Source organism: Mus pahari, chromosome 13 (assembly GCF_900095145.1).
Source record: "Mus pahari chromosome 13, PAHARI_EIJ_v1.1, whole genome shotgun sequence".
Taxonomy (NCBI): domain Eukaryota; kingdom Metazoa; phylum Chordata; class Mammalia; order Rodentia; family Muridae; genus Mus; species Mus pahari.
This window is the reverse complement of record NC_034602.1, coordinates 49705071-49729362: the sequence shown is the minus strand read 5'-3', so window position 1 is coordinate 49729362 and position 24292 is coordinate 49705071. Positions and strand designations below refer to the sequence as shown.

Sequence of the window (24292 nt, the reverse complement as noted above, 5' to 3'; positions counted from 1 at the left end):
CCACAGGAATCATTCGACTGACAGGAAGTTCTATTTGTGCCAGGAAGAAAGCAAAACTATCACTTCTGTTCTATATAATTTACAATAAAACACCTGGAACATAATAGGTCTTTTGTAGAGAGAGATGCCATTAACAAAACCCAACACAGGAAATATGCGTGACATAGGAACGTGAGCAGTACTCAGGCTTCAGAATCCTGTCCGACCACCTGGGTGGGAGAGCACGTGAGTAACTAGGGCAAAAGGTATAGGTGCCAGTCTCAGTTTCCACATGTGTAAAATGGAGCAAGACTACTGTGATAATCACCTTAATTAACACATAATTCAGAGAGAGTGCAGTGCCTCTGAAGTACTCACCAAACCATTTATCTCTTTAGGCGGACGTGTGTGTATATGCACAGATTTATACCACAAGCCAGAAATCTAATTACTCAGCTCCTCCACACTGGAGTACAGGATTTCCTTCTTGCTCACCCCAATCCCCCAATCCCCCAGCCCCCACCCCCTTCGTTCTTCTCAAGTACAGATGACTTATAAATTGAACCACCTCCTCCTCAATTGTTGCTACCTATTGATTATCTAAATATAACAACCAAACAAAACACCTGTTTCACTTCCTTTCTTTTGATGCCTTTCCTCAGTTACTTTCCTATTGTGCACTTCTGTGCCTGAGAAACTCACAGAACAGCCTGACACACACACACCCGGGAGCACACAGCTAAGCTTCTTTTATACCTGGGAATTTGCTACATGTGCGAAACAGTATAGCTTCAAGGAGAGGAAATGTACACAACACCTCGGAGGGCACGCAGGGATCCTTTATGTGTTCCAGAGAAGTGAGATGCAAAAAACTTTACACTGGGGCAGAGGACTCAGAGAATGGGCATTGGGCATAAATAACCAGTTAGTCTATGCTCTGCGCTCTGGCATAAAACAGCCTTTTAAAGCTGAAATGCTTCTTTGTTCTCGGACATTACTAGCAACAAAAGTCTCTTAGTAAAGATTCCCAGACAGAGATAAACACAAAATGTGATAAAGGGAAGGAGAGATTACAATTTTCACTCATGATCTGTCCCATAAATTCTTGCAAAGAGGTATTTATGGATGCTGATATAAGATGAGTTGGTCAGTTGCCTGTCCTTTCAGAGCTGCATCTTCCTTCCGGTCCACACCTCTACCTGAAATCATGAATCTGCAACCTACTCCCCAGTCCACAGCTTCATCTATATCAAGGGAAGCCTGCTCCCACCTAGGACAACCAGACAGGAGCCTGTCATGACTGTCCTCTGAGAGGCTCTACCCAGCAGCTGACTCAGACAGCTGCAGAGTTCCACAGCCAAACATTTGATGGATCTTGGAGACTATTTTGTTGTTGTTGTTGTTGTTAGCTTTTTTTATGATGTATTATTTTTATTAGATATTTTCTTTATTTACATTTCAAATTTTATCCCCTTTCCTCGTTTCCCCTCCGAAAACCCCCCATTCCATCCTCCCTTCCCCTGCTTACTAACCCACCCACTTCCACTTCCCTGCTCTGGCTTTCCCCTACACTGGGGCCCTTAACAAGACCAAGGCTCTCTCCTATCATTGATGTCCCACAAGGTCATCCTCTGCTATGTATGCTGCTGGAGGCATAGGTCCCTCCATGTGGACTTGTTGGTTGGTGGTTTAGTCCCTGGGAGCTCTGGGGGTACTGGTTGGTTCATATTGTTGTTCCTCCTATGGAGCTGCACATCTCTTCAGCTCCTTGGGTCCTTTCTCTAGCTCCTCCATTGGAGACCCTGTGCTCAGTCCAATGAATGACTGTGAGCATCTCCTTTTGTATTTGTCAGGCACTGGCAGAGCCTGTCAAGAGACAGCTATAACAGGCTTCTGTCAGCAAGCACTTGTTGGCATCCACAATTGTGTCTGGGTTTGGTAACTATATTGGATGGATCCCCAAGTGGGAGAGTCTCTGGGTGGCCTTTCCTTCAGTTTCTGCCCCAAACATTGTCTCTGTATCTCCTTGGAGTTTGTGGACTCTTATTGAGGAATTGTCGGAAGGACTGAGGGACCGGTGGGGGATAGGAACTCCACAGGAAGAACAACAGAGTCAACTAACCTGGACACTTGGGGCTCTCAGAAACTGAACCAACAACCAAAGAGCATAAATGGGCTGGACCTAGGCACATATGTAGCAGATATGCAGCTTAGTCTTCATGTGGGTCCACCGACAACTGGAGTGGGGGTTACCCTAAAGCTGTTGCCTGTCTGTAGAACACATTCTCCTAACAGGACTGCCCTGTCTCCCCACAGTAGGAGAGGAAGTGCCTAGCCTTGGAGAGACTAGATGTGACAGGGTGGGGAATACTTGGGGGGGGGTCATAAGCAAAATGGAGGGGGATGGGGAGAAAGAGTCTGGGAGGTGGTCACCGGGAGGGGGGAGCAGAGACCAAGATGTAAAATTAATTAATTAATTAATCAATTAATTAATTTTGTTTAGTCAACAGAAAGAAAAATATAGAGGAAACACAAAGACATGAATACATAGGGAGGCTTGAGGAACTTACATTAACTGTGTGCTACTGAACAGGGTCTCTATCAGTTTCAGGGTTCAGACTTCTACAAGAAACAATTTAAGGAGCTGCTCTTGTTCACATAGAAGCCTGCTAACAAAACCTGGTACCTTGTTAAGGCTAGATACTAAACAACTACAAAAATAATTTAACTTTGTTGGTCTTAAGTCAAAAGACTTTTCTTTGTGAAAAATATACTCATGGACAATGGTGTGTGTAAAAGATGGGGGGTGAGAAACGTGTGGTCACAAGATCGTTCTGTAGTAGGATGAGTCAGAAGAGAAGCATAGGTCTGTTCACATGCTGTCCTTGCTGGAGGTCCCCTGACCTGGGACAGTCTTACTTCCCTCCTCCCCTTCTCCACCCATCCTCCCCTTTATATCTTCTGTTACAGTAACTTGTATTTTCATCCATAATAAATTCTTTTATTATCAAGATGTATGTTTTACCTATGAACCCTGAGTTTGTAGTCAGATAAAAACAACACATGCTTAACATTTTTCCAAGTGCCTGGACATTAAACAGTAACGGGTGTACAAGTTTCCTCTAAAACATATTTGAACAATAAATTTATTCAATATATTCAAGAAAGAACAGAAGATACTATAGTTAGAATTATATTTATTTACTTATTTGGTTTCTAGGGGGAGCATTTTCAGCAAAATTCTAAGAACTACATGTATTAGTTAAAAATACATGGAGGGTATTGGTTAGTTCCTCCCATCAATGGTAGGAGAGGCCCTTGGTCTTACGAAGATCATATGCCCCAGTACAGGGGAATGCCAGGGCCTGGAAGCAGGAGTGAGTGGGTTGGGAAGCAGGGGCGTGAGGGTATAGGGGGCTTTGAGGATAGCATTTCAAATGTAAAGGAAGAAAATATCTAATAAAAAAAGAAAAAAAAATACATGGAGAATGTTTTGAGGATAAGTTACATAAAATATATAGTGAAATATATAGCATATATTTGAAATGCATATTATAGGAATGAAGTACTAAAGGGAATTGGAATATATAAGAAGAGTTGTAGGGTTTGTGACACTTTACTGTACTGTTTTCTCTTTAAAACTCACTGTTTACTCCTGCTAAAAATACACACAATTGTGTGTTTTTTCCCTCCTATTACAGTCTGTATAGTTTTCATTCAAAGGCATAAGCTATAATTTTAAGAAGCGAGAGCAAAGTCGGGAAGATATAATATTCAGGCTATCCTTTTGAAAGAATACTGTCAACAGTAAGAATTGCTTGATTCTCAATACGCCGGAAGTCCTATTTGTCCCGATTTGAGAAAACGTCTGCGGCAAGCTATCAGGCTCTTTCATGATTAGTTTCCAAAGAACGATCTGAAATTACAATTCACACACAGTGAAAAAACCAAGAAGATAAAAATCAATTGTGTTTACGAAGGTTTTTTTCCCTTCCCTTTGTCAGGGCCAGTCACTGCTTTCCCATCCTGTCATCTTGCTTGTCATCATGTCAGCCACTATCTTTATATGGACTGAAACCACCTTTAAAATTAAGATAACTTTAAAGTAAGTTGTTTTTATTTATATTGAATGTCTACATTTTATTTGTGTTACCTAATTTCTATTTTATGTATTTATTTCATTTATTTTTGATTTTTCCATACAGGGTTTCTTTGTGTAGCCCTGGCTGTCCTGGAACTCACTTAGTAGACCAGGCTGGCCTCAAACTCAGAGATCTACCTGTTTCATTCATACTTGTCATGAAAGGCCTGTGCCCACACGCCTGCTTTCATTGCCTAATTGTTTAAATATTAGTACATAGGAGGAAGTCTTTAAACCTCGATAGGATACTAAGAGCTTTAGCACAACTCCAGACTTTTGCAACATGGAAGTAGAGGCAGAGAGTGTACTGTATTCTAATTCATTTCCTAAGAAGGGTATAAGTGGACATCTCTCATTTTTATTTTGATGTTCTGCTCACTGAATAAGATTCTCTCACAAGAATAATAGGATTTTGTCCTTGAAAATAGTTTTGATATTTAAATTTTCATTTCTATTTTAACAGTATTTTGATGGATTTTTCAAGGTAACTTGACTTCCCTGTTTATAGCAAAGCAAAATCTTAACATAGTCAACTCCTAACCATTGACAAAATGGAGCTGCTGTGCCCACACTGATGAATTATGTAAAACAGTTGTCAACTAACAACTAGGAGATGGAGCCTCTTGCCTAATGTTGATGAGTCTGGATGCGTTGGTCTACTTATAACTTCTCTTTATAATTGGAAACAAACAAGAAAAAATGCTTTCTTACTCCATTCATGTACCATTCCCTTCAACAAAGCATAAACAAAAGAGAACATCTTAAATGTATTTCTATTTAATGCTACCTAAATGTTCCTAAATGTTCCCTTTTTCATAAAAACTGCTACTTCACATTTTAGAGGCAACACATTAAATCTTCCACAGAACACTTCATGGATACCCAATCCTGCCCACAAAACAATGAAAATTATCCTCGATGAGTAATCAGACAAATCAAAGGGATGTGTTTTTACCCTGAACACTTTTATGGAAGGTGAAAGTGTAACATTCGTTTTGATTTACTGGAAACATTTAAGGATGTGAGCCTCCAAGTTTGAAAGACTGAGATGTAATTTAGGCTTTGCAAGAATATATGCTGATTGTAGAATAAGGTTTTACAATTACCTGTAGAGTGTCTCTCATCCCTTAGGCCTAGCCAGTCGCAGTCAGCGATCCACAGTGAAAATCCATTGATATAAACAGCTACTATTTGGGAAGGCTGATGAGTTATAATGTTAGTGGTCAGAAAGAGCAGACCATGTGTAATGAGGGCAAGTTAGCTACCTAAATCATGTTGTACGTGCTGAAGACTAATTAGCATGAAAAAAATTCCAGGACAGGGAACATTTTCAGCTAGAGAAATACTTTTAGATGAGACTGGCCATACTATCCAACTATAGAAAGTTTTATCTGTAATAATTTGACCAGGAACACTTATGAATTTGGGAAAACTTTCCTTCTCTTTGCTTTGCCTTCTCCTCGATGTCTTCCTTTCTTCTTACCACCCATTCATTACATATTTTTATCTTGCTTGACCAAGCTAGGTACTCTATCACTAAATCTTTATCCCAATATATTCCCTCCGGTGCCCTCCTTTATAAATCTTCTACTTTAACGTTTTTAGAACTTCAGCCACTCTAGGCAGCACTTGTCTTGAGAGCTGAATGCTTAGAATTCCATGAACAAGTAATTTTACATCTCATCTATAATCTCTGAAGAGAACAGATTTAGGAAAAAGTAGAGGCCTGAAGAGTATTTTAATAATCTGTTCAAACAAACATAAAGCAATTTTTTAATATTAATGATTCACTGAGATTTGCAGGAAAATGAAAGAATCAAATTCATGTTCTACATAATTAGCCATTAACTTAAAATAGATCATATAATTATGGTTGTGAAAATAAGGATTATTTAATTAATGTATTTGCATGATTTGATTGATACAAAACTAATTCATCTCCTAGCTTTAAGTTACAATTGATTGATATAGATATAAATACTCATCAAAGAATATACTTGTATTTTATTATTCTATATAAATTTCACACACTTAAAATAAAAAATGATTATATTATAAAAACTACTGTTAAAAACAGAAAAAAATTTGAAAGTCATTTCTGATATAAAACAAGTAAACTTAGTAACTAAAATGAACAATTGGTGAACTGAACATAATAAGATGTGTACTAATTAATATAGGTACATGTCTTACATATTTAAAATCAGGATCCAAGCCTTTGCAGGAAAAAAAATATCATAAATATGAGTTAAAGTAAAATAAACACTCAAACAAAATAATTACCACAGCCAATCAAAATGTAATGTTGTGGAAGCCAGTTCCAACTGATGGATCTACAAAACAACTTCTGCTGAGCCTCAGAGTATATTGAAGAACAGGAGGCAGAAAGGTTGCAAGATCCAGAGGATCAGAGAGTTTTTAATACCACTAGATGCCAAAACAAACAGAAAACTCAAAAGTTTTAAGCCAAATACATAGATTTAATCAGTAGGTGTATTATTTTTAATGAAGTAGATTCATGTCCCAAACACGATTAGTTAACAGTCACTTAGTTTTAAGGTCCATGAGGGACTCAGTAGGTCCCCAGGACTTGAACATTGCCAGTCCTTTCTGTTCTTGCCCTAAAACTAATTGCTATATTCCTGTCCTGCCAAGTACAGATACATGACAAAATTATAGGACAAGGGGTGGCTCACTTGAACTGTGGTCGTATCACAGTGTGGTCTACAAGATGTCTACTCCTGGTGGTAGCCTAGTCAAGCTCTTTCCTATTCCCCCAAAGTAGAGACAAACTGTACAAAACAGCAAAATATACATTAATATGAATTCAAGATTGTTGCTAAAATGTTAGATGGAAACATATTTCACGAATCAAAAATGTCTACCAGATTGTCTTTCGACTTTCAATTAGGAACAATTGTATGTATGTACATATACCTGCATGTATACAAACACATACATTGCAGATTTTGATGTAATCTGGAGGTCAAATATTTAGTGATAACAAAGGTTGATTAATTTGAGAAAGCCTCACGAATAAGATTTGCAAAACAGACTTTTTTTCCTTCTGGAATTTTAAATGCTTTGAGCTTTAAGTTGCCAATGTTCCACAGTGCTTTTGTAAGCCTATTTAAATGATTTTTATGAAGTTTATATGACTGGAAATCATTACTTTAAAAGAGGATTATCAGCAACACAGTATTTTATGAATGTTCCCATGTAAGAAATGAGAACCAACCGTATTAATTATGTAGGAGAATATCTGTTGAAATAAGAGAAATTGTACACCTGCTGATCAACAAATGCTAAATGTCAAGGTATGAGTAAAAATGTCAAGAAATAGTTTGTGCTCCTATTTTTTAGGTCACATGTTGCATTCACATTGATTATTTAATTGACTCAAACCTAATATTTTTAATTTTATATTTGAATAAAAGGTAAATAAATTTATTTTGTTCATAATATCAAATAATTTTATTTTTTAAAAAACGGTATTTTTTTGTCTAATTTGGTCCTGGTTTTATTTTCTACATAAAATTAAATTATACAACTTAAATTGAGTTTCACATGGATAGTGGATAAGTTTGCCTTGCATTAATCATGTCCAAGAAAATTTTAACACAGAAAATTAGATGGGAAAGAACAAAAACCTTTTGATTAACTGATATTAATATTTTTCTCTTAATTTAAAGTTACAGGTTTACATATTTTCCTTTTTTGTCTATCCATCAAAAAATTTTGAGACTACATATTTTCTACTCTTACCTCATCTTATTTGATGAAAATAAACAATCAGATGTGATGCCATGGTGAATGTGTTAATTACCATAAATAAATTCTACAATTATTTCCTCAAATGCCTTCATGATCCATGAGTTTATAACTCCGTTTTGAATATCAAATTTCTATTGCATTTAATCCCTATGCCCTTTCTCCTTAGAAGTAACATATCTAAGATGTATTTGGGGACTATGATTTTTTGGTAATTAATGGAAAATATGACAATGTGTGAAGGAATTATTGGAAGCTTAATGTGGGTTACTCTTTATTCCAATTTTAAGGCAGCGAATAGATCACTGAGTGGTTAGAATTTCTATCTACACTGAATACAAGGTAATTCAGCCCAGGCACTTTGATTTCAGCACTTTGATTTCCCATGAATTTTTTCAATCACCAAGTATTTTATCTCTCAATTTCTCCTTTCATTTAGAACTCATGTTAAATAAATGGTGGGTCTCAACAATTTATTCAAAGTTGAGAGACAAATAGTAACCACTTATTAAAGTAGGAGAAATACACAAAATAATGCTGGCATCAATTTTTGATAAAATGCAAGATAACCTTCACTTGCATTTTTATTTGAGTTTTACTGTGAACAAATTAAATCCCAAAAATCCATTATCATAAGAACAAAAGCGATCCATGCACACTGGCAATAAATTGGATGCTGTGACTTAACTGGGAGAAATTAACCTATACATTACAATGGTAATGTTTGATGCAACTGCTGGAGTGGTCTTTCTATGTGACTTGATCATGGGAAGTTAGGTAGTCTAACAATTGCTGAGGGTTGATTGTTATTCTCTTCCTTAAAAAATACTCAGAAAAAAAGCTAGGTTATGTTTTCTAATCCTACTTCTTCCAAAAAAAAAAAAAAAAGTAAGTCATCACATAAGACAACATAATTTACAACCCTAACAGTAACACTCAGGAAAGCTTAGAAAATAATTAATCATTTTGGTGAGTAATGGTGATGTGAATATTACATATTCCCTTAGCACAAACCACTTTGAACGCCCATGGGTATTTAGAATAAGCACTTGCCTTTAAGAGAAAGGACATCATTTCACTAAAATGCTTCTTTAAATGGCTCCCAATTTACGACCAAATTTCAAAAAAACAGTTTCTCATTAGACATCTCATAAATAAACTTTAACTGAAAGTAAAAGCTAAAAGCATATGAACTTATAAGCGTAATGCTAGTATGTTTTACACATGACTCAGTACTTCAGTTTGGAACCACCTTGTTTGGGTAATCTAGTGCTTTGAGATTCATGCAATAAATTCAAGAAAAATGCCTTCTTTTATTACACAAAAGGTCACACAGTCTTGAAGTTGCTCTTTAAGGTGTACTTTCCTACTGTTTTATATGTACTACCATTAAAGGTAGAAGAAAATATAGTTATATATAAAGCATATCTTATTGTACATTCGTTATGTTACTTTTAGGTTTTATCACTTAATACTTTTATTATTTTAATTATTCTTTAGTAATGAATGAGTTTGAACTCTGCACATTCTAATAATAACTTCCAAAAAAGTAGTTATTAGTATAAAATATAGAATTTACTTTTTCATAGTTAGGTTAGGGATGATTTTAAAAATCTCTGAAAAATATAATGAATAAGCATTATAATCTTTAAATATATTATGATGTCCAAAAATTGAAAACTTAACTTATGAACCATTTCACAATCCACGATCAACTAATTTATTCTGTCAAAATATTGCCAACAACAGAAAAGTATAATTTATGATAAAAACACTATACTCTTCCCCAAACTAAAATGGACTCATTAAACACAATATTGCAAAACATTACACTTTTTATTTTCTGAGTTTCCCTTTAAAGTCTGTAAAGGTTGTAAACATACACAAACACACATGGGTGTTTTCCATGGAATCCTACTGTACTGGCACTCTTCAGCCAACATCAAAGGCAGTGCACAGATTCGTTTGCCATGTAGTTGATATGATGTATGGACAGACAATACTCAATAGTTATGCTGTCTATTTCGGTCTGACTGTATCAATACAATTTGTCGTGCGAGACACCTTGGCTTTTTCCTCCACCCTCGGGGACTCCGAAATTTATGTGCTTCCACTTTACCTGCTTGCCTTATTCTGTAATATACAAGAGGGCTATCTAACAGCATTAAACAAACTGCATTAAAATCATTGAAGCTTCTTCTTCTTCTTCTTCTTCTTCTTCTTCTTCTTCTTCTTCTTCTTCTTCTTCTTCTTCTTCTTCTTCTTCTTCTTCTTCTTCTTCTTCTCCTTCTTCTCCTTCTTCTTCTCCTTCTTCTTCTTCTTTCCCTTGCCACTTGTTCTCCCTGGCTTTATTCTACCTTCTTCTCTCTGTCCTCTCACACACAGATACTCGCTTCCGGTCTTCGATTTCTGAGAGATAGTCAGAATTTTAATTTTAAGTGACCCAATACATATCCTTAATTTTTGAGCCCTGCTTCTTTCTCTCGCTCACCCTGAAGCTAACACAGAATTATTCACCTCAGTGGGCAGGAGCTTAACTTTACCTTGGTTTTCATTTATGTGAGAAACTAGAATTTCAGTGTGCTAGAAAAGACACCTTATAGAAGATACCTTATACACGACAGAGGCAAAACCCGTTTAATTCATATATTTAAAGACATACCAAATACAAACTTTTTTATTTGATGACCGATTAAAATGTAAAGACGTGTTGTTGGAGTCATTATTGGAAAAAAATGTAATGTAAACCTCCCTCACAGAACTATTGTCCTTCCCAACCTCCTCTTTATTTTGACTATAAATATAGAGCTGGATTGAACTTTTTTTTCTTTTTTTGTTGAATTTTCATAGGATACCAAGCTTTAGTCCCCATTTCTTTGCTGCTTTGAATATATATATATATATATATATATATATATATATATATATATATATATATATATATATATATATATATATATATATATATATATATATTTACTTCATTACTTCAACTCACTGACTTTTCAGCCAGTATATCCAAGAAAGAATGCAAAGTATTAAAACCCTGAACAATGTGCTGTCCTCTCATCTAAGAGCATCCGCCATCCCCTTCAATTAACTGATATCCTACTGCAATCAGCTAATGCATCTGTGCTAAGAGTTTTCTTTACAAGATGTTCTGTTTGTTTGGTTGATGTCTGCTGTGCTGATTAGAGGGACAGACAAGCACAAATAATGATGGTTATGTCTGCTTAATGTTTATCTGGGAATCTTCAGTGACTGTCTCTGGTTTGTTTGCTATAAACTCAAAGAGAAGAGCACTGCATTCCAACGTGTCTAGGGGTAAGGAGTGGTGGTAGCAACCTCTTAGGCAGCTCTTGATTCTAGGCTGAGCTACCCTTTTTTTCCCCTTACAGGTTTTGCTTCTATAAAAGAAGTTGTATGTAGAATACAAAGAACTTTTATTTTTTCAAACTTTGCAAACAGCTCTCCATCCTCCACGTTCTTCCAGAAAAGCAGCAGGCCATGCCACGCAGTGGTGTTTTGATTCTTGTGTACAGAAATGTTTATCTGCTTTTCTATTTCATCTCGATGACTCAAGCTATGAAGCTAAGTAGTACATCCATGCAAACAAAAGCTTCAGCTGAAAAGTAATGTCTTTACTTCTAGCGTCCTACTGCAATACATTCAACAACAACGGTTTAGGATATTTGCTAACACTTCTCTCACTGGCTAATGAGTTTGCAATATCATTCTTTCTATCTGCCTTCCTGCCTTCCCTCCCTCCCTCTCTCCTTCCTTTCTTCTTTCTTGCCTTCCTTCCTATATTCTTTCTTTCTTTCTTTCTTTCTTTCTTTCTTTCTTTCTTTCTTTCTTTCTTTCTTTCTTTCTTTCTTTGTTTCTTTCTTTCTTTCTTTCTTTCTTTCTTTCTTTCTTTCTTTCTTTCTCTCTTTCTCTCTTTCTCTCTTTCTTTTCCTCCCTCAACTAGATTTCACTGAAGAACTTATTCATAATCTCCTCCAGGAAAAATAGTTTAAGACTCTCTGCAAAGACTTTATATTTTGTACCTTAATGGCTAGAATATAATCAAGCAAATTACTTTCATAAGTCATCTGCAGCCATGCTATTATCATTCAAATTACAGTAGAGAAATAGCATCTAGACCACAAATAACAAGGTGAGTAGTAGGTCCACACAAGGAAATTATCGGCTTTCTATTCCCAGGGACAGACCTGAGTAAAAATGTCTCTGGATATTGTAGAGTTCTCCAAGGAGTCAACTTCTTCATGTATATTTTACAAATTTATAATAATAAGTCCCAATGGAAAAATAGAGAATCAAGTCACCAAATGACAGTACAGAGTTATCGCTGGTAACATGTCATTCTCTAGTACTTTAGGATTGTTTTCTACTTTCTTTAAAACCTGTTTTCCCCCAGTGACTGCTTATTCGCCATGTGACTCTTGATAAATGGCATTAAAAGTATAGTTCATTATGTCTAACTTTCTATCTTATGAGTGTTAATAATGGAAATAGAAATTGGCATGAAACTTAGAGATAAATATCTTCATTGATGTAAAATTAACAACATTTTACAACATTTTATGGACCAGTTCTCTCTCTCTCTCTCTCTCTCTCTCTCTCTCTCTCACCCTCTCTCTCTCTCTCTCTCTCTCTCTATTTTTGTTTATATCCCTGGCTGTCTTGGAGCTCACCCTCTAGGTCAGGCTGGCCTCGAACTCAGAGATACCTCTGACTATACCCCCTGAGTGCTGGAATTCAGGTACAGGCATCAACAATTGATAATACGGATTAGTTTTTAATGAGCATTTTTAAAAGCAAGTACTAAATTTTACATTTACATGGAGAGACATTTTCTTGTGTAATCATGTAATCATTTGTTTCTAGAATGAAGAGACACCAAAGTTTTAGATCACTCTCTCATCTGTCTCTACTAAAGTTCTATAAAATCCTAGTGTCTCTGCACACACACACACACACACACACAGAGAGAGAGAGAGAGAGAGAGAGAGAGAGAGAGAGAGAGAGAGAAGAGTTCCATTGAATGTCCATTAACCAAAATCTATTTCACTCTCTTCAAAAGAATGGACTCTCTTTCTGGTGGAGACACATGATAGCTTCCTTCAATAAGTGTTAATCGACTTCAGCTAGTCAATTCACCTGCCAACGGGACCAGCCCTCAGAATTCTCATTTGCTATCAGCCATATTAAAGATGTTTACCTGGAAATTTATTTACTTAGGAAAAGCAGTTTATCTCCCCAGAATTCCTTGCTCTCTGGGCAGTTGTTGCATCCTTCCACAGGTTTCTGTTAGGTGTACCAACATTTCTGGGTCCTAAAGCAGAAACTCCTATTTCTTTCCTTTCTTTTCTCCTCTGTCTCTTTATTTCTGCATTTGTCCAGAATTTAGGCATTCTTTCTCTGGTACTTGAAGGTTTTTTTTTCCTTCTTTCTTTCTTAAATCCCTCATCACCCACACCTGGCTGCTTGTGCATCATGTGACTGTATATAAATGGCATGATGACTTTCTCTTTACCCCTCTCCATCTTTTTTTCTTTTCTGGCAGCTGCTGAGATTTACGGCTTGCATGTCCTGGGGTTTTTCTTCTGAATTCTCATAAAACTGTCCTCTAGACTTTTTTCTTTCTTAAATTCTTGCATTAAGAACCCCAGGACTGGACTCTGATTTCCCCATTAACATATGGCACACAGAGGAGACCCTCCCCAATGCCTGGCAACACTCACATCTAAATACCTAACACACACATAGATGAATGCATGTTTATGTACTTTCGTGCATACATACATTTCCAATAGTAAAATGCAACAATTTAAAATTATAGCAATGGATTTACTTCCTTTTTTCATAAATGTTTTGAAAATTTAGGAAGCAAAACTGTGGCAAAGTGAGATAATTAGTTGCATGATCTTACTATTCCGCATCACGGAGTAAAAACAAGTTCCAGAATCACTCTCAAGCATATGACTTTAGAAATAAAAGTATAACCCTTTGTCTCACTGGCAGTCATTCTTCACTAGCTTAGTCTCTCCATTTTACAGATGACAGATCATACTTATGTCTGTTTATTGGCAAAGCTAGAGCAAAATAACAATTTCTGAACTCCCTAGACTTCAGTATGTGATGAACAGCAGAAATAATATTGAAGAGGTTGTCATTCAGGAGACTTAGACTTATGCAGTAGGTGAGAATTTGAAAGAATGATTAATCAATAGCACCCTTGGTCCAAATTGCTCTTTATGGTACTAAGTGGAAGATACTAAATACATTGTACATGACATTTACCTGCAATAGAAGTGAGAGACAAAGAAGACAGAGGCTCCTTGTTGTTTTAAAATTTACCTAAGAATCTTATATTTAATGTGATACCTAAAGGGCAATGCTTTGAGATCTGAATATCAAAAATTGGAGGGGGACATGCATATATTCATGCAACTTAGCAAATGACAGTTAGTATTACAGCAAAAAAAGAATTTATGTTGGTACTGGAGCTTTTGAGAAAATTAAGTCAAGCACTGAAATTACCATGTGGAAAAGTTTCATTAAGATGATATAGGTTTACAATATATAAAGCACATTTGAAAATGGAAGTCCTAAGCAGGGTCAGGGCAAAGGCATGTGGCATGCAAACTGTATTCTGCCAGCAAATTAATTAAATTTCACAGCTCCAGAAAGACCATATATTCTGTGTCGGCACTCACTGAGAGTTAGATGTGCAGGGCCTCTGAGAGTGTGTTGTAATCTGCTCATAAATAGAACTCGCCAAGGGACATTGACAGCAATTTGGCATTAAGCAAGAGTGCACATAAGTGAAGAATTTACTTTGTAGTAGCTTTTATTAGTCCAGCTCTGACAGCACATGCCTTACCCAGTTTTTTATTCTTGTTTTGCTCTAGTTTGACCTCTGTGAAACTTATTGTTACAGATGATCTCATATTATCAGTTAAGTCAATACCTTGAACTCAGAGAATCCCTTCTTTTTCTCTATTGGCATTATCATTAAGGTAATAATATTTTTTTAGGGCTGAATTTGCTTGAATTTTGGTAAAGATACACTATAATAAAGAATAAGGTCTTCCAAGCTGCTTTTTGTTTCTAAATTTAAATCTACTTTATACCCATATTTATTCTATTTATATATTACCTACAGTCAAGACCCACATACTTATGTAAAAATCTGTTCAAAGTCTTGAATCATTCTGAACTGTGTTTCCCTTTCAAGTCTTAAGAGATATCAAGGTAATTTCTAGACTCTTCAAACAGATTAAGTAGGAGTAAAAAAAGGGTGACCCGTCATGAATTTCCTGTTTTATGAAAAAAAGTGTTCTGATATAAAGGGGAAAATTATAATACCTAGAACATGAAAAGAATTTGCAATCAAGTAATGGAAAAATTAAAGGGCTGTGCTGTAAGCCAGGAATGAATATGCAGAGATAAATAAACATTTAGACATTTTCACATCGTATCAGCCTGAATTTAAGTCTGAAAATAATACATTTCAAGTAGCTTTTAGCTTTCCTTTCCCAAAGGAAATACTGATAAACAGATTCAAGTTAAAGGGTAGATTTCAGCTCAACCTTACCAAGAAATGGTGAGGAGTGAAGGGACTGAGAAGTAGGAAAGGAAGAAGGGAGCGAGAAAGAACATGGAGGACTAAATTACACTAGAGTAAGCCACCTTTACATCTTGTGTCATGGAGATTCCTTATGCACACATGAAAAAGTCTTCCAGATGGATGTGGAGCATGCAAGCATTACCTACTAACATTGCCTTGGTCGACCATTGATCTCTACCTCTCCACTCTTAAAATTCCATGAGTAATGAGACAAAAAAATAAAAAATCATGTCCCCTATGCACCTACCAGATCACATAAAGAAGAAAGACAAACTGATTTCTAGATCTGAACTGATAATCATTCAGTTTGGACTTCTTGGCAGAATGTGGTCACATGGGATGTTTTGACATGGACATTGCTTCTCCATTAAGTCCTATTTCAAATATGTTTTCTTGGAACCAACTCTTTCATTGAAAATGTATAGTTCAAAATTAATGTATTTGGCCCTATCACACTATGAGAAGTACTGTTGCCACAAAAGTACGTATTAAGGAATATGATATACTTAAGTTAATGCATAATAGCATGCTCAGGAATTTATCCCAGCTATATTAGCATAAAGGCTTTTCAATAAAGAAGCACCAATTCATAAATAAGGTTCTCTTTTCTGGTCACATTGATTTTTGCTACACAATATTATTAAATATTATTGTAAAGTTTGTTCAGTATGCACTTTCCAGCAACATTTCTCTCATTTTTTAAACTCTCTGATTCTTTCAATCCAATAAATTTTTCTCTGCTTGCTTTGATATCTGAATCTAAAGTTTAGGTCTATTCTCTTCTTAAAAGAGGCATATCCATAAATTTAATTTTATACTGCTGATATGCACTTTCTTGATTTTCATATAATGTGAGGTATAATGTTTGTGATTTGCACTTTTCAAATTTATTAAACACCTTTCTTGAACTTTTTATATACTTACATTGATGTAGTTAAATTTGTAAGAAAATGGAGGCCAAAATTCTGACACAGGAACCACTAAAGAGGCTGTAACTGCATGTTTTTCAAACAGGGGTTGGTGAAATATTCTTCACATGTAACACTCCAACTACAAAAATACCTGTGGGCATGAGCCACTCAATCTGTTGAGTCAGAAGTGATGGCTGGAGAATTTGTTGCATTCAGGCCCAAACCACTAAACATAAAAAATAGAAGCATTGGTGAGAGGCCTTCTGATGTGTAATCAAGCAGTGATCACTTGATAGGAAGCCGTATGTTACTAATTAAAGATTAATCACCTTGTCGGAGATTCATTGCCTTTTCAGGTTTGATGACATTTCAACATACTTAGATACAGTAGAGAGAATCTTTGTTGTCTTTGAACTGCAGCTAAATGTATATAAGTAAAAGCGATTTGTTCAGTTAATATACATCTGCGCTAAGGACTGCACACACAGTTCTCCCACACAACCGCACTTACAGGCACACTCAGTTTTGTTTAAAGACATCTGCCAACAGTCTTCCTAGCCCAAAGGCAGTAGTAGTCACATGTCTTAAAGAGCCAGAGAAAGTCACAGGACAAAATGAGGAGCCTTAGGATCTCCGCAGCAAGTCCCTGCAGGAGCCAGAAAGACTAGTTTCACCAGTGGAAGAGGAAATCAAGAGGACGGGTGTTGCCCATGGATCACTGTGAATTCATGTTTTATTAGTCATGACTCTGCTAGATTGTGCCCTGAGGGTCTAGTTCCTTTCAAACTGTAATACTTTGAATTAAAGGGTATCTTGGGATAGCTTGAACACAACAGCCTCTTCAATCTTCCTCAAAGGCCACCAGATGAATTGACAAAAGTTTTTCCACGAGTAATTACCATGCATTTTGTTTAACATCAGATTGGCAGTTTGGATATAAATCCAGATATATGTGAACTGGCTTACACCTAAGTTTTTATAACTCAGTGATAGGGGTTGGAAAATACGTTGTTTTGTATCATGCTTCTAAAATGCAAGGAAGACTAAATTCTGAATTAAAATCTACAAAGAAATTTTATTTTATGATCACTGCCCCCGTTCCTGGTTCCCCTTTCCACAGTCCCTTTACCCATTCCCCCATTCCATTCTCCTCTAAGAAGGCGGAGGCCCCCTCTGAGTAGCTGCCCACCATGACACATCAAGTCTCTGTAGGGTTAGGTGCATCCTCTACCACTGAGGCCAGACAAGGCAGCCCAGCTAGAAGAACATATTACAGAGATAGGCAACAACTTTTGGGATCTCCCCTGCTCCGGCTGTTTGGGACCCTCAAGAACTGAACCGCACATCTGTTATATATGTGTGCTGAGGGGTCGCTGCTAGGTCCAGTTCATGTATGTTCTTTGGTTGGGGGTTCAGTCTCTAAGAGATCTTTTTAAACATATTGTATCAGTAAGTATTTAAAGAATGCTGAAAGTGACATACCGATAAAAGCAAGATGACTTCAACTGGTCGGATGTAACACCATTTTGAGAACAGTTTCAGTAATTACTCTATATGCAGCATTAAAGGGGAAAAGTTCTACAAATTGGAAGAAAGATTGCAATGTGTCCCAGGTGGGAAATGTAAAGAGAAACTGGGTCCAACAGTCCTTTCATATTTCCAAGCTCTGTGTAGTGGATAATTGTGTCTTCTGTGTGTAAAAGCAATAGCTAGACCAGCAGTGGGAAGCTCAGAGCGGGGCAGCTGAGGACCGCCATACCTGTTGATTAATGGAGAGGCCTTAACAGCACTCTTCTTCCATGCGTCTTGCCATGAGGAAAGGGAAGGAAGGGAAAGGTAGTGATGGCAGCAACACCTGGGGAAGGGAGATGGTGAAATATGTAAGGGGAAAATGAGCAGCTGCGGCCCCGTGGTGTCCATCAAGACTCTGTCAACAAAACCAGGTCCAAAGGTAGGTTCTACTTTTCTTCCTTAAGAAGTATAAATCTCAAAAATAAACTGGTTCTTTTGCCCTTCCTTCCTTCCTTCCTTCCTTCCTTCCTTCCTTCCTTCCTTCCTTCCTTCCTTCCTTCCCTCCTTTCTTTCTTTCCCTCTTTCTTTACTTACAGGTTTTCACTGTGTAGCCATGGCTGTTCTGGAACTCTCTGTAGACAGGGCTGACCTCAAACTCAGAGATCTGCCTGCCTCTGCCTCCAGAGTATTGGAGGTATCACCATGGGGGTCTACCAAGGTCTTCTGAGTGATGACCATCACTAAACTTGCAACCATAATTCTCCAAGAATACAGCTGGTTGCTAGACAAAATAAGGTAACATCTAATTTTCACATTTTAATTCAACAGGGACTTTAGGACATGGGCATAGATTTTTTAAAAGTAGAGTTAAGAAAAAAAGTAACAGGACAAGACTAATAACAAACCCTAACCCAGATTTGTTTCAATTATCAGTATTCTGCTACTTCTTCCTGCTGTTACTATCTAGTTGCTACATAATAACACAAAATGGTCTTGTTTGTTATGTTCCCCTAAGGATACACAACATTGGAGTCAAAATACCTTCACTTATATTAATGAAAAAGGTATTCAACTTAGTAGGAGTCCACAAACCCTGTAAGATCCGACTAATAAAATTTGTAAAAATATTCATGTTTAATTATATTTATATACATGCTTTAATTGTGACAGCATATGACATTTAAACAAATAAAATTATATAGAAAAAATGAAAAGAAATGCTTAATAAAGAAGATATATTATTTGCATTTTAATAATAATTATTTGAATATGAAATAAAATTGGATGTGAAGTGTAAGGCCTGTTCCATGTAAGATTTTGTGTTTGGTTTTTAAAGAAGTCTTTGAGACTTTTTGTGTTTACATTCAAATGCAAAATATTCATCTAAAGTGTTTCTTTTAAATTGTTTATTTAAAGACATTTTAGACATTGCAGAAGTTAACTTGCATATTTAAATGTATTTATGACAGCAATTTAAAATATAAAACTAGATACATAAATGTCCCAAGAATTAAAAATAACAGTTAATTTTTGTTTGTATAAAAAGGTCAACTCTTCACAGAAATATGTTTCTTAGTGTATTTTATTACCAAAAGACTGCAACATTGTTGAAGTTTTCTATAAAGATAAGGATTTGTCTAAGTATGTGTTTGCATTCTTGTTTCTAAAAGTATTTTCAACTTTTAATCCCAATGTTTAGGAAAGCAGCTATCAGAAAAACTTTTGAGGTTTAGAATTTAGTAATTCTTTTCATCTTTCTATGATCCTGTTTAGACAATGTATCTCAAAATATTCCAGTTTCTCAACATCCTTTGGCTCTGACAAACTTCTGATTAACCTTCCTGTCTGTTTAATAGGAACCACCTAAACCTTAGGCAATAGCATTAGTCAGATTGTAAATTGAGAAATCCTGGAAACTAATTGCTATCATAAAAGATTAACATCACAGAATTCTGGAGGTTTAAGTACCATGTAGGCTTGTTGAATTAAAAGAATATCTCCACATTAAAAACTCAATTATCTGATGGGATATGGCCTTTTTTAGGAAGTTTGGTCATGTTTCTTAACTTTATCTGTTGTGTATTTAACTTAAAAATGTTATACAAAACATTTGAAAGTTTAAACTCTTCTCCAAAATTAAAGCCTACATATTTTAAATTAAACCAATTTATCCATAAATTTAAATACTCCAGAGTGATTATTTTAGGATCAGCATTTATCTTTGGATGAATCAAATGTGGGAATCTTGCAAGCCAAGAAAAAAATATTATAGAATGCACATGCTCTGAGTTTGCAGCCAGATAGTTACATTTAACATGGTGAAATAGACTATTTTCTGCATACAAATCCATAATATATGAAAGCTTTTAATAAGTAACTAAATCTTCTTCTTCTTCTTCTTCTTCTTCTTCTTCTTCTTCTTCTTCTTCTTCTTCTTCTTCTTCTTCTTCTTCTTCTTCTTCCTCTTCTTCTTCTTTTTTTTTTTTTTTTTTTTTTGGTTTAAGGAAAAACCAAAGGGTTCAAATGGTGGATTCCTATAATCTGTATAGTATATTTAAAACTTACTGCATAGTGAGAAATAAGAAAGCAACTGTGGCAAGTGCATATGCACCAAGACGGAGAAAAACTTGTATCACAACTTTCCAAGTCATGTAAAATAATATTCGTAAATAGCTTTGACGAATGTAGAAGGTTCTCGAACAAGAGACATAAAAATGGCATATGTGGAAGGTAGGGAATCAACCTAATGAAAAAAATCTTTGGCATTCATGAGGCAATCCCAGTAGAAATTTTACTCCTGAAGAATAATACACCCTAGATTTCATATGGCAACATCAAGAAAGGGTTGGTACAAACTAGCTTAAAAATGGCAACAAGAAGAATGGGATGGCATAAACTAATTCACATAGCAACAAGAACAGGATGAGTTTTCCCTTTCATGAATACAGGAAATCAGAGGAGATGTTGATGTTGTTTTAAAGAAGCACCGACAGTAAAGAGTTTATGATGCTTTGTGAGAATGTTGGGAACTTGGTCACACAGAATACAGTAGTATGGAGAACATTTGGGAAAGCCTAATAGTCTGGTCTTATTGTTAGCATTCTGTCTAAGCTCCATCCAACAGTTACCTGACAAAAGTCAGGTAAGCCTGACTCACTATAAAAGGGGCTGTTTGTCCCCTCCTTGCTCCCTTGCTCTTCCCTTCTTGCTCCCTCTCTGTCCTCTCGACCCTTCCCCATTCCTTTCTATCCTCTCTCCATGTGCTCATGGCCGGCCTCTACTCCTTTACTTTCTCCTGTCCTGTCCTGTCCTGTCCTGTCCTGTCCTCTCCTCTCCTCTCCTCTCATCTCATCTCGTCTTCTCTTCTCTCCCCTTCCCTCCTCTCCCTTCCACCTTTTCTGCCTCTACTACCCTCTTAACTCCCCTACCCATGCCCTGAAAAATTCTATTCTGTACTATACCTCCATGTGGCTGGTCCCTCAGGAGGAAGGGATGCCTTGGCATGGGCCTTCTGAGACATCCCTTTCCTCCATACCTCTCCACACTTTCATAGAACATATCCCCTCTTCTCTTTATCTTTATATAAACACATCGCTTATTGCAGAAAAAAATAATATGACCGTGGTACCTAGAATTATATGTGTTAAATAATGTTACTGACTGTTGTGAGGTTTCATGAGTTAAGCACAGGAAGCCCCTGGTGAACTTTCAGAGAATAACAGGACATGGATGTTATTTTTCTGGTTTCTGGGAAACTATGGACAAAGCATCAAAGGTGATTAAGGTGTTAAAAGAAAAGTGATTCATAATACATATACTGAGCCTCCTTTTAAATATTGAGCAGAATAAGGACGAAGGGTTGGATTGAAAATAAAAACACGTTGCAGTCAAGGAAGCTTGAATACACAATGCTAGGGAAACGATGTCATTCTGTCAGCCATTGTGGGTTTTTTGACCAGAAAATCATTGGAGGTATGGGTGGGGTGTAAGAAGACATACTGAATATGATGGGAGAAGGATATGTTTTAGTCTCTGAAAGACCTGTACGCTATTTAATTCTCGCAATGCTTTCTAAGAGCCTGGTAGATCTGAAATAAAGACACACGGGAAAATCTTACAGATTCTAGAAAGCAGCATTACTTTCCTGACCCTTTTGGTGATCAAGCCTGTAAAATAAATTTCCTGAAAGAATTGGAAAACAGCTGTTTCAGCTCTGGGTCTGACGGAATCTCCAGAGCAATTGGTCACCGACACTTTTAAACTACCCAGCGTATTCTTTCTGTTAGGGAAGACTTTAGGCAATACATTATTTGGGGATATTATTTTTCTTATGCCTTGTTAATATTTGATGAATAATATTGTTATTACAGTTGTCTAAATGTCTTAAAAAATAATGCTAGTATCTGTATCTAGGTAGCGCTAAAGTGTCGAGAGGCTGCACTAACAAATTTCATTCTCTTTGACAGTGAGATTAAGAGCTGTGTTTAGTGACAACAAATGCCACCAGAGAGGTAAAGAGACTCAGAACTTTTTTAAGTGGTGGGACAGTGTGTCACTTGGAAGAATACTAGAGACTAGTTGTCACCAGGGTGACATTGGCAGATTTGAATTTTGAAAGGAATAGACAGTATTTTACATGATAAAATGTATAATTATTAAGTCTTAGATAAAGTTATAATGCAGTATTGAACTTCTGAAACCATTTAGAAGAAACTTATATCAAAAGTAAATGTAAAGAAAATACAGAAGTGGATGCTCAGTCATCTATTGGATGGAACTCAGGGCCCCCAATGGAGGAGCTAGAGAAAGTACCCAAGGAGCAGAAGGGGTCTGTAACCCTATAGGAGGAACAGCAATATGAACTAACCAGTACTCCCTGAGCTCATGTCTCTAGNTGCATATGTAGCAGAAGATGGCCTAATAGGCCATCATTGGGAGGAGAGGCCCTTGGTCTTGCAAGGATTATATTCCCCAGGACAGGGAAATACCAGGGCCAGGAAGCAGGAGTGAGTGTGTTGGAGAGCAGGGTAGGGGGAGAGGGTATAAGGGACTTTTGGGATAGCATTTGAATTGTAAATGAAGAAAATATCTAATGAAATAATTGAAAAAAATAAGAAAATGATCATCATTTCTGTACCATTTGAAGCTTGTTTAAAACCAGTAAAAATTGTGAAGGAGACAAAAGAACTGTGGATTATAATACTATTTTTAGCTCAGTTTTTAGGAAAAGGTTAATGGCATTGCTACAGTTCTGAGATACAGTACATCAGGGTCTTGAGCTTCCAAGCAATAAATTGCAAAGATTAATGTCAACAAAAATCTATAAGTATTTCGTTTTATACAGTAAGATTAATAAAAATAATTTAATAAAACAATTGTCCTCTGATGATACTAGAAACATTGTTCTATTTAGGTGTAATCCTTAGCCACTATTTCTAAATTGGATTACAATTAGATTTGAGATTACTATATAGATATGCACATACATGAAAACTCAAAGTGTTATAATTTAATGTTAGCAATATGATGGTGAAAATTGACTCCAGAAGAAAAACACTCACTATTCTCTTTTACTTACCTAAAAATGTTCTTCATCAATTCTCTTTAAAATCATGCATGATTTCTTCAAGTTTAATTTTTATTATGATATCTGGAGTGCTGTCATGTGCAAAATCTGAGAATTATTTTGATAACATTTTCTTCAATAATGTCTTTATTAATATTTGAAGATTCGGCTCAAAAAAAAAAAAACATTCTAAAACCTGGTGCATAGGTCTGCATCAGGTCCTTTGTATATATACTATGCCTTCCGGTTTATTGGTTTTTATGGGATTCCTGAGTGTACAAAGAAGTGGGTCTGTTTCCTGTGCCTTCTCCTAAACTCTTTTCCTTCTATTTTATCTCATTCCAATATTTACTTTCTGTTTCATCTTATTATTTTTATTATATTATATTTTATTATTATCTCTCAGAAGCCTGTTCTTGTTTTTATTGTTGTTCTTTTGTTTTTTTCATTTTGGGGTTTCTCTACCTCCATATAGTCCTTGCAGTCCTGGAGTCCTGGTACTTGCTATGTAGACTAGACTGCCCTCAAACTCACAGATCCTCCTGGCTCTCCCTCTGGAGTGCTGGCTTTAAATATATATCTGTTAGCCTGAATTCACAGACAAGAGCCCTAACATAACTGTCCTCTGAGAGACTCTGCTCAACAGCTGACTGCAACAGATGGATACCCACAGTTGAACATTAGGCTGAGTTCAGGAAGTCTCCTGGAAGGTTTGGGGGAAGAATTGAGGAACCCGGAGGGGATAGAAACTCCACAAGAAGACCAACAGAGTCAAC

At 36.3% G+C, this 24292-nt stretch overlaps 1 protein-coding gene across 6 annotated transcripts in view; it reads right to left on the bottom strand.

The window, feature by feature from the left end:
• Pcdh7 (protocadherin 7) overlaps positions 1 to 24292 on the bottom strand; it is a 407766-nt gene that overhangs the window by 163191 nt on the left and 220283 nt on the right. For 2 of the 6 annotated variants that reach the window (XM_021210173.2, XM_029545029.1), the window contains exon 3: positions 18198 to 18293. The exons of the other annotated variants lie outside the window; for them this stretch is intronic. In XM_021210173.2, the coding sequence (XP_021065832.1) occupies positions 18205 to 18293 (89 nt within the window). In that variant the 3' untranslated portion in view covers positions 18198 to 18204. The remainder of the gene's footprint in view (positions 1 to 18197; positions 18294 to 24292) is intronic. 6 annotated transcript variants of the gene reach the window in all.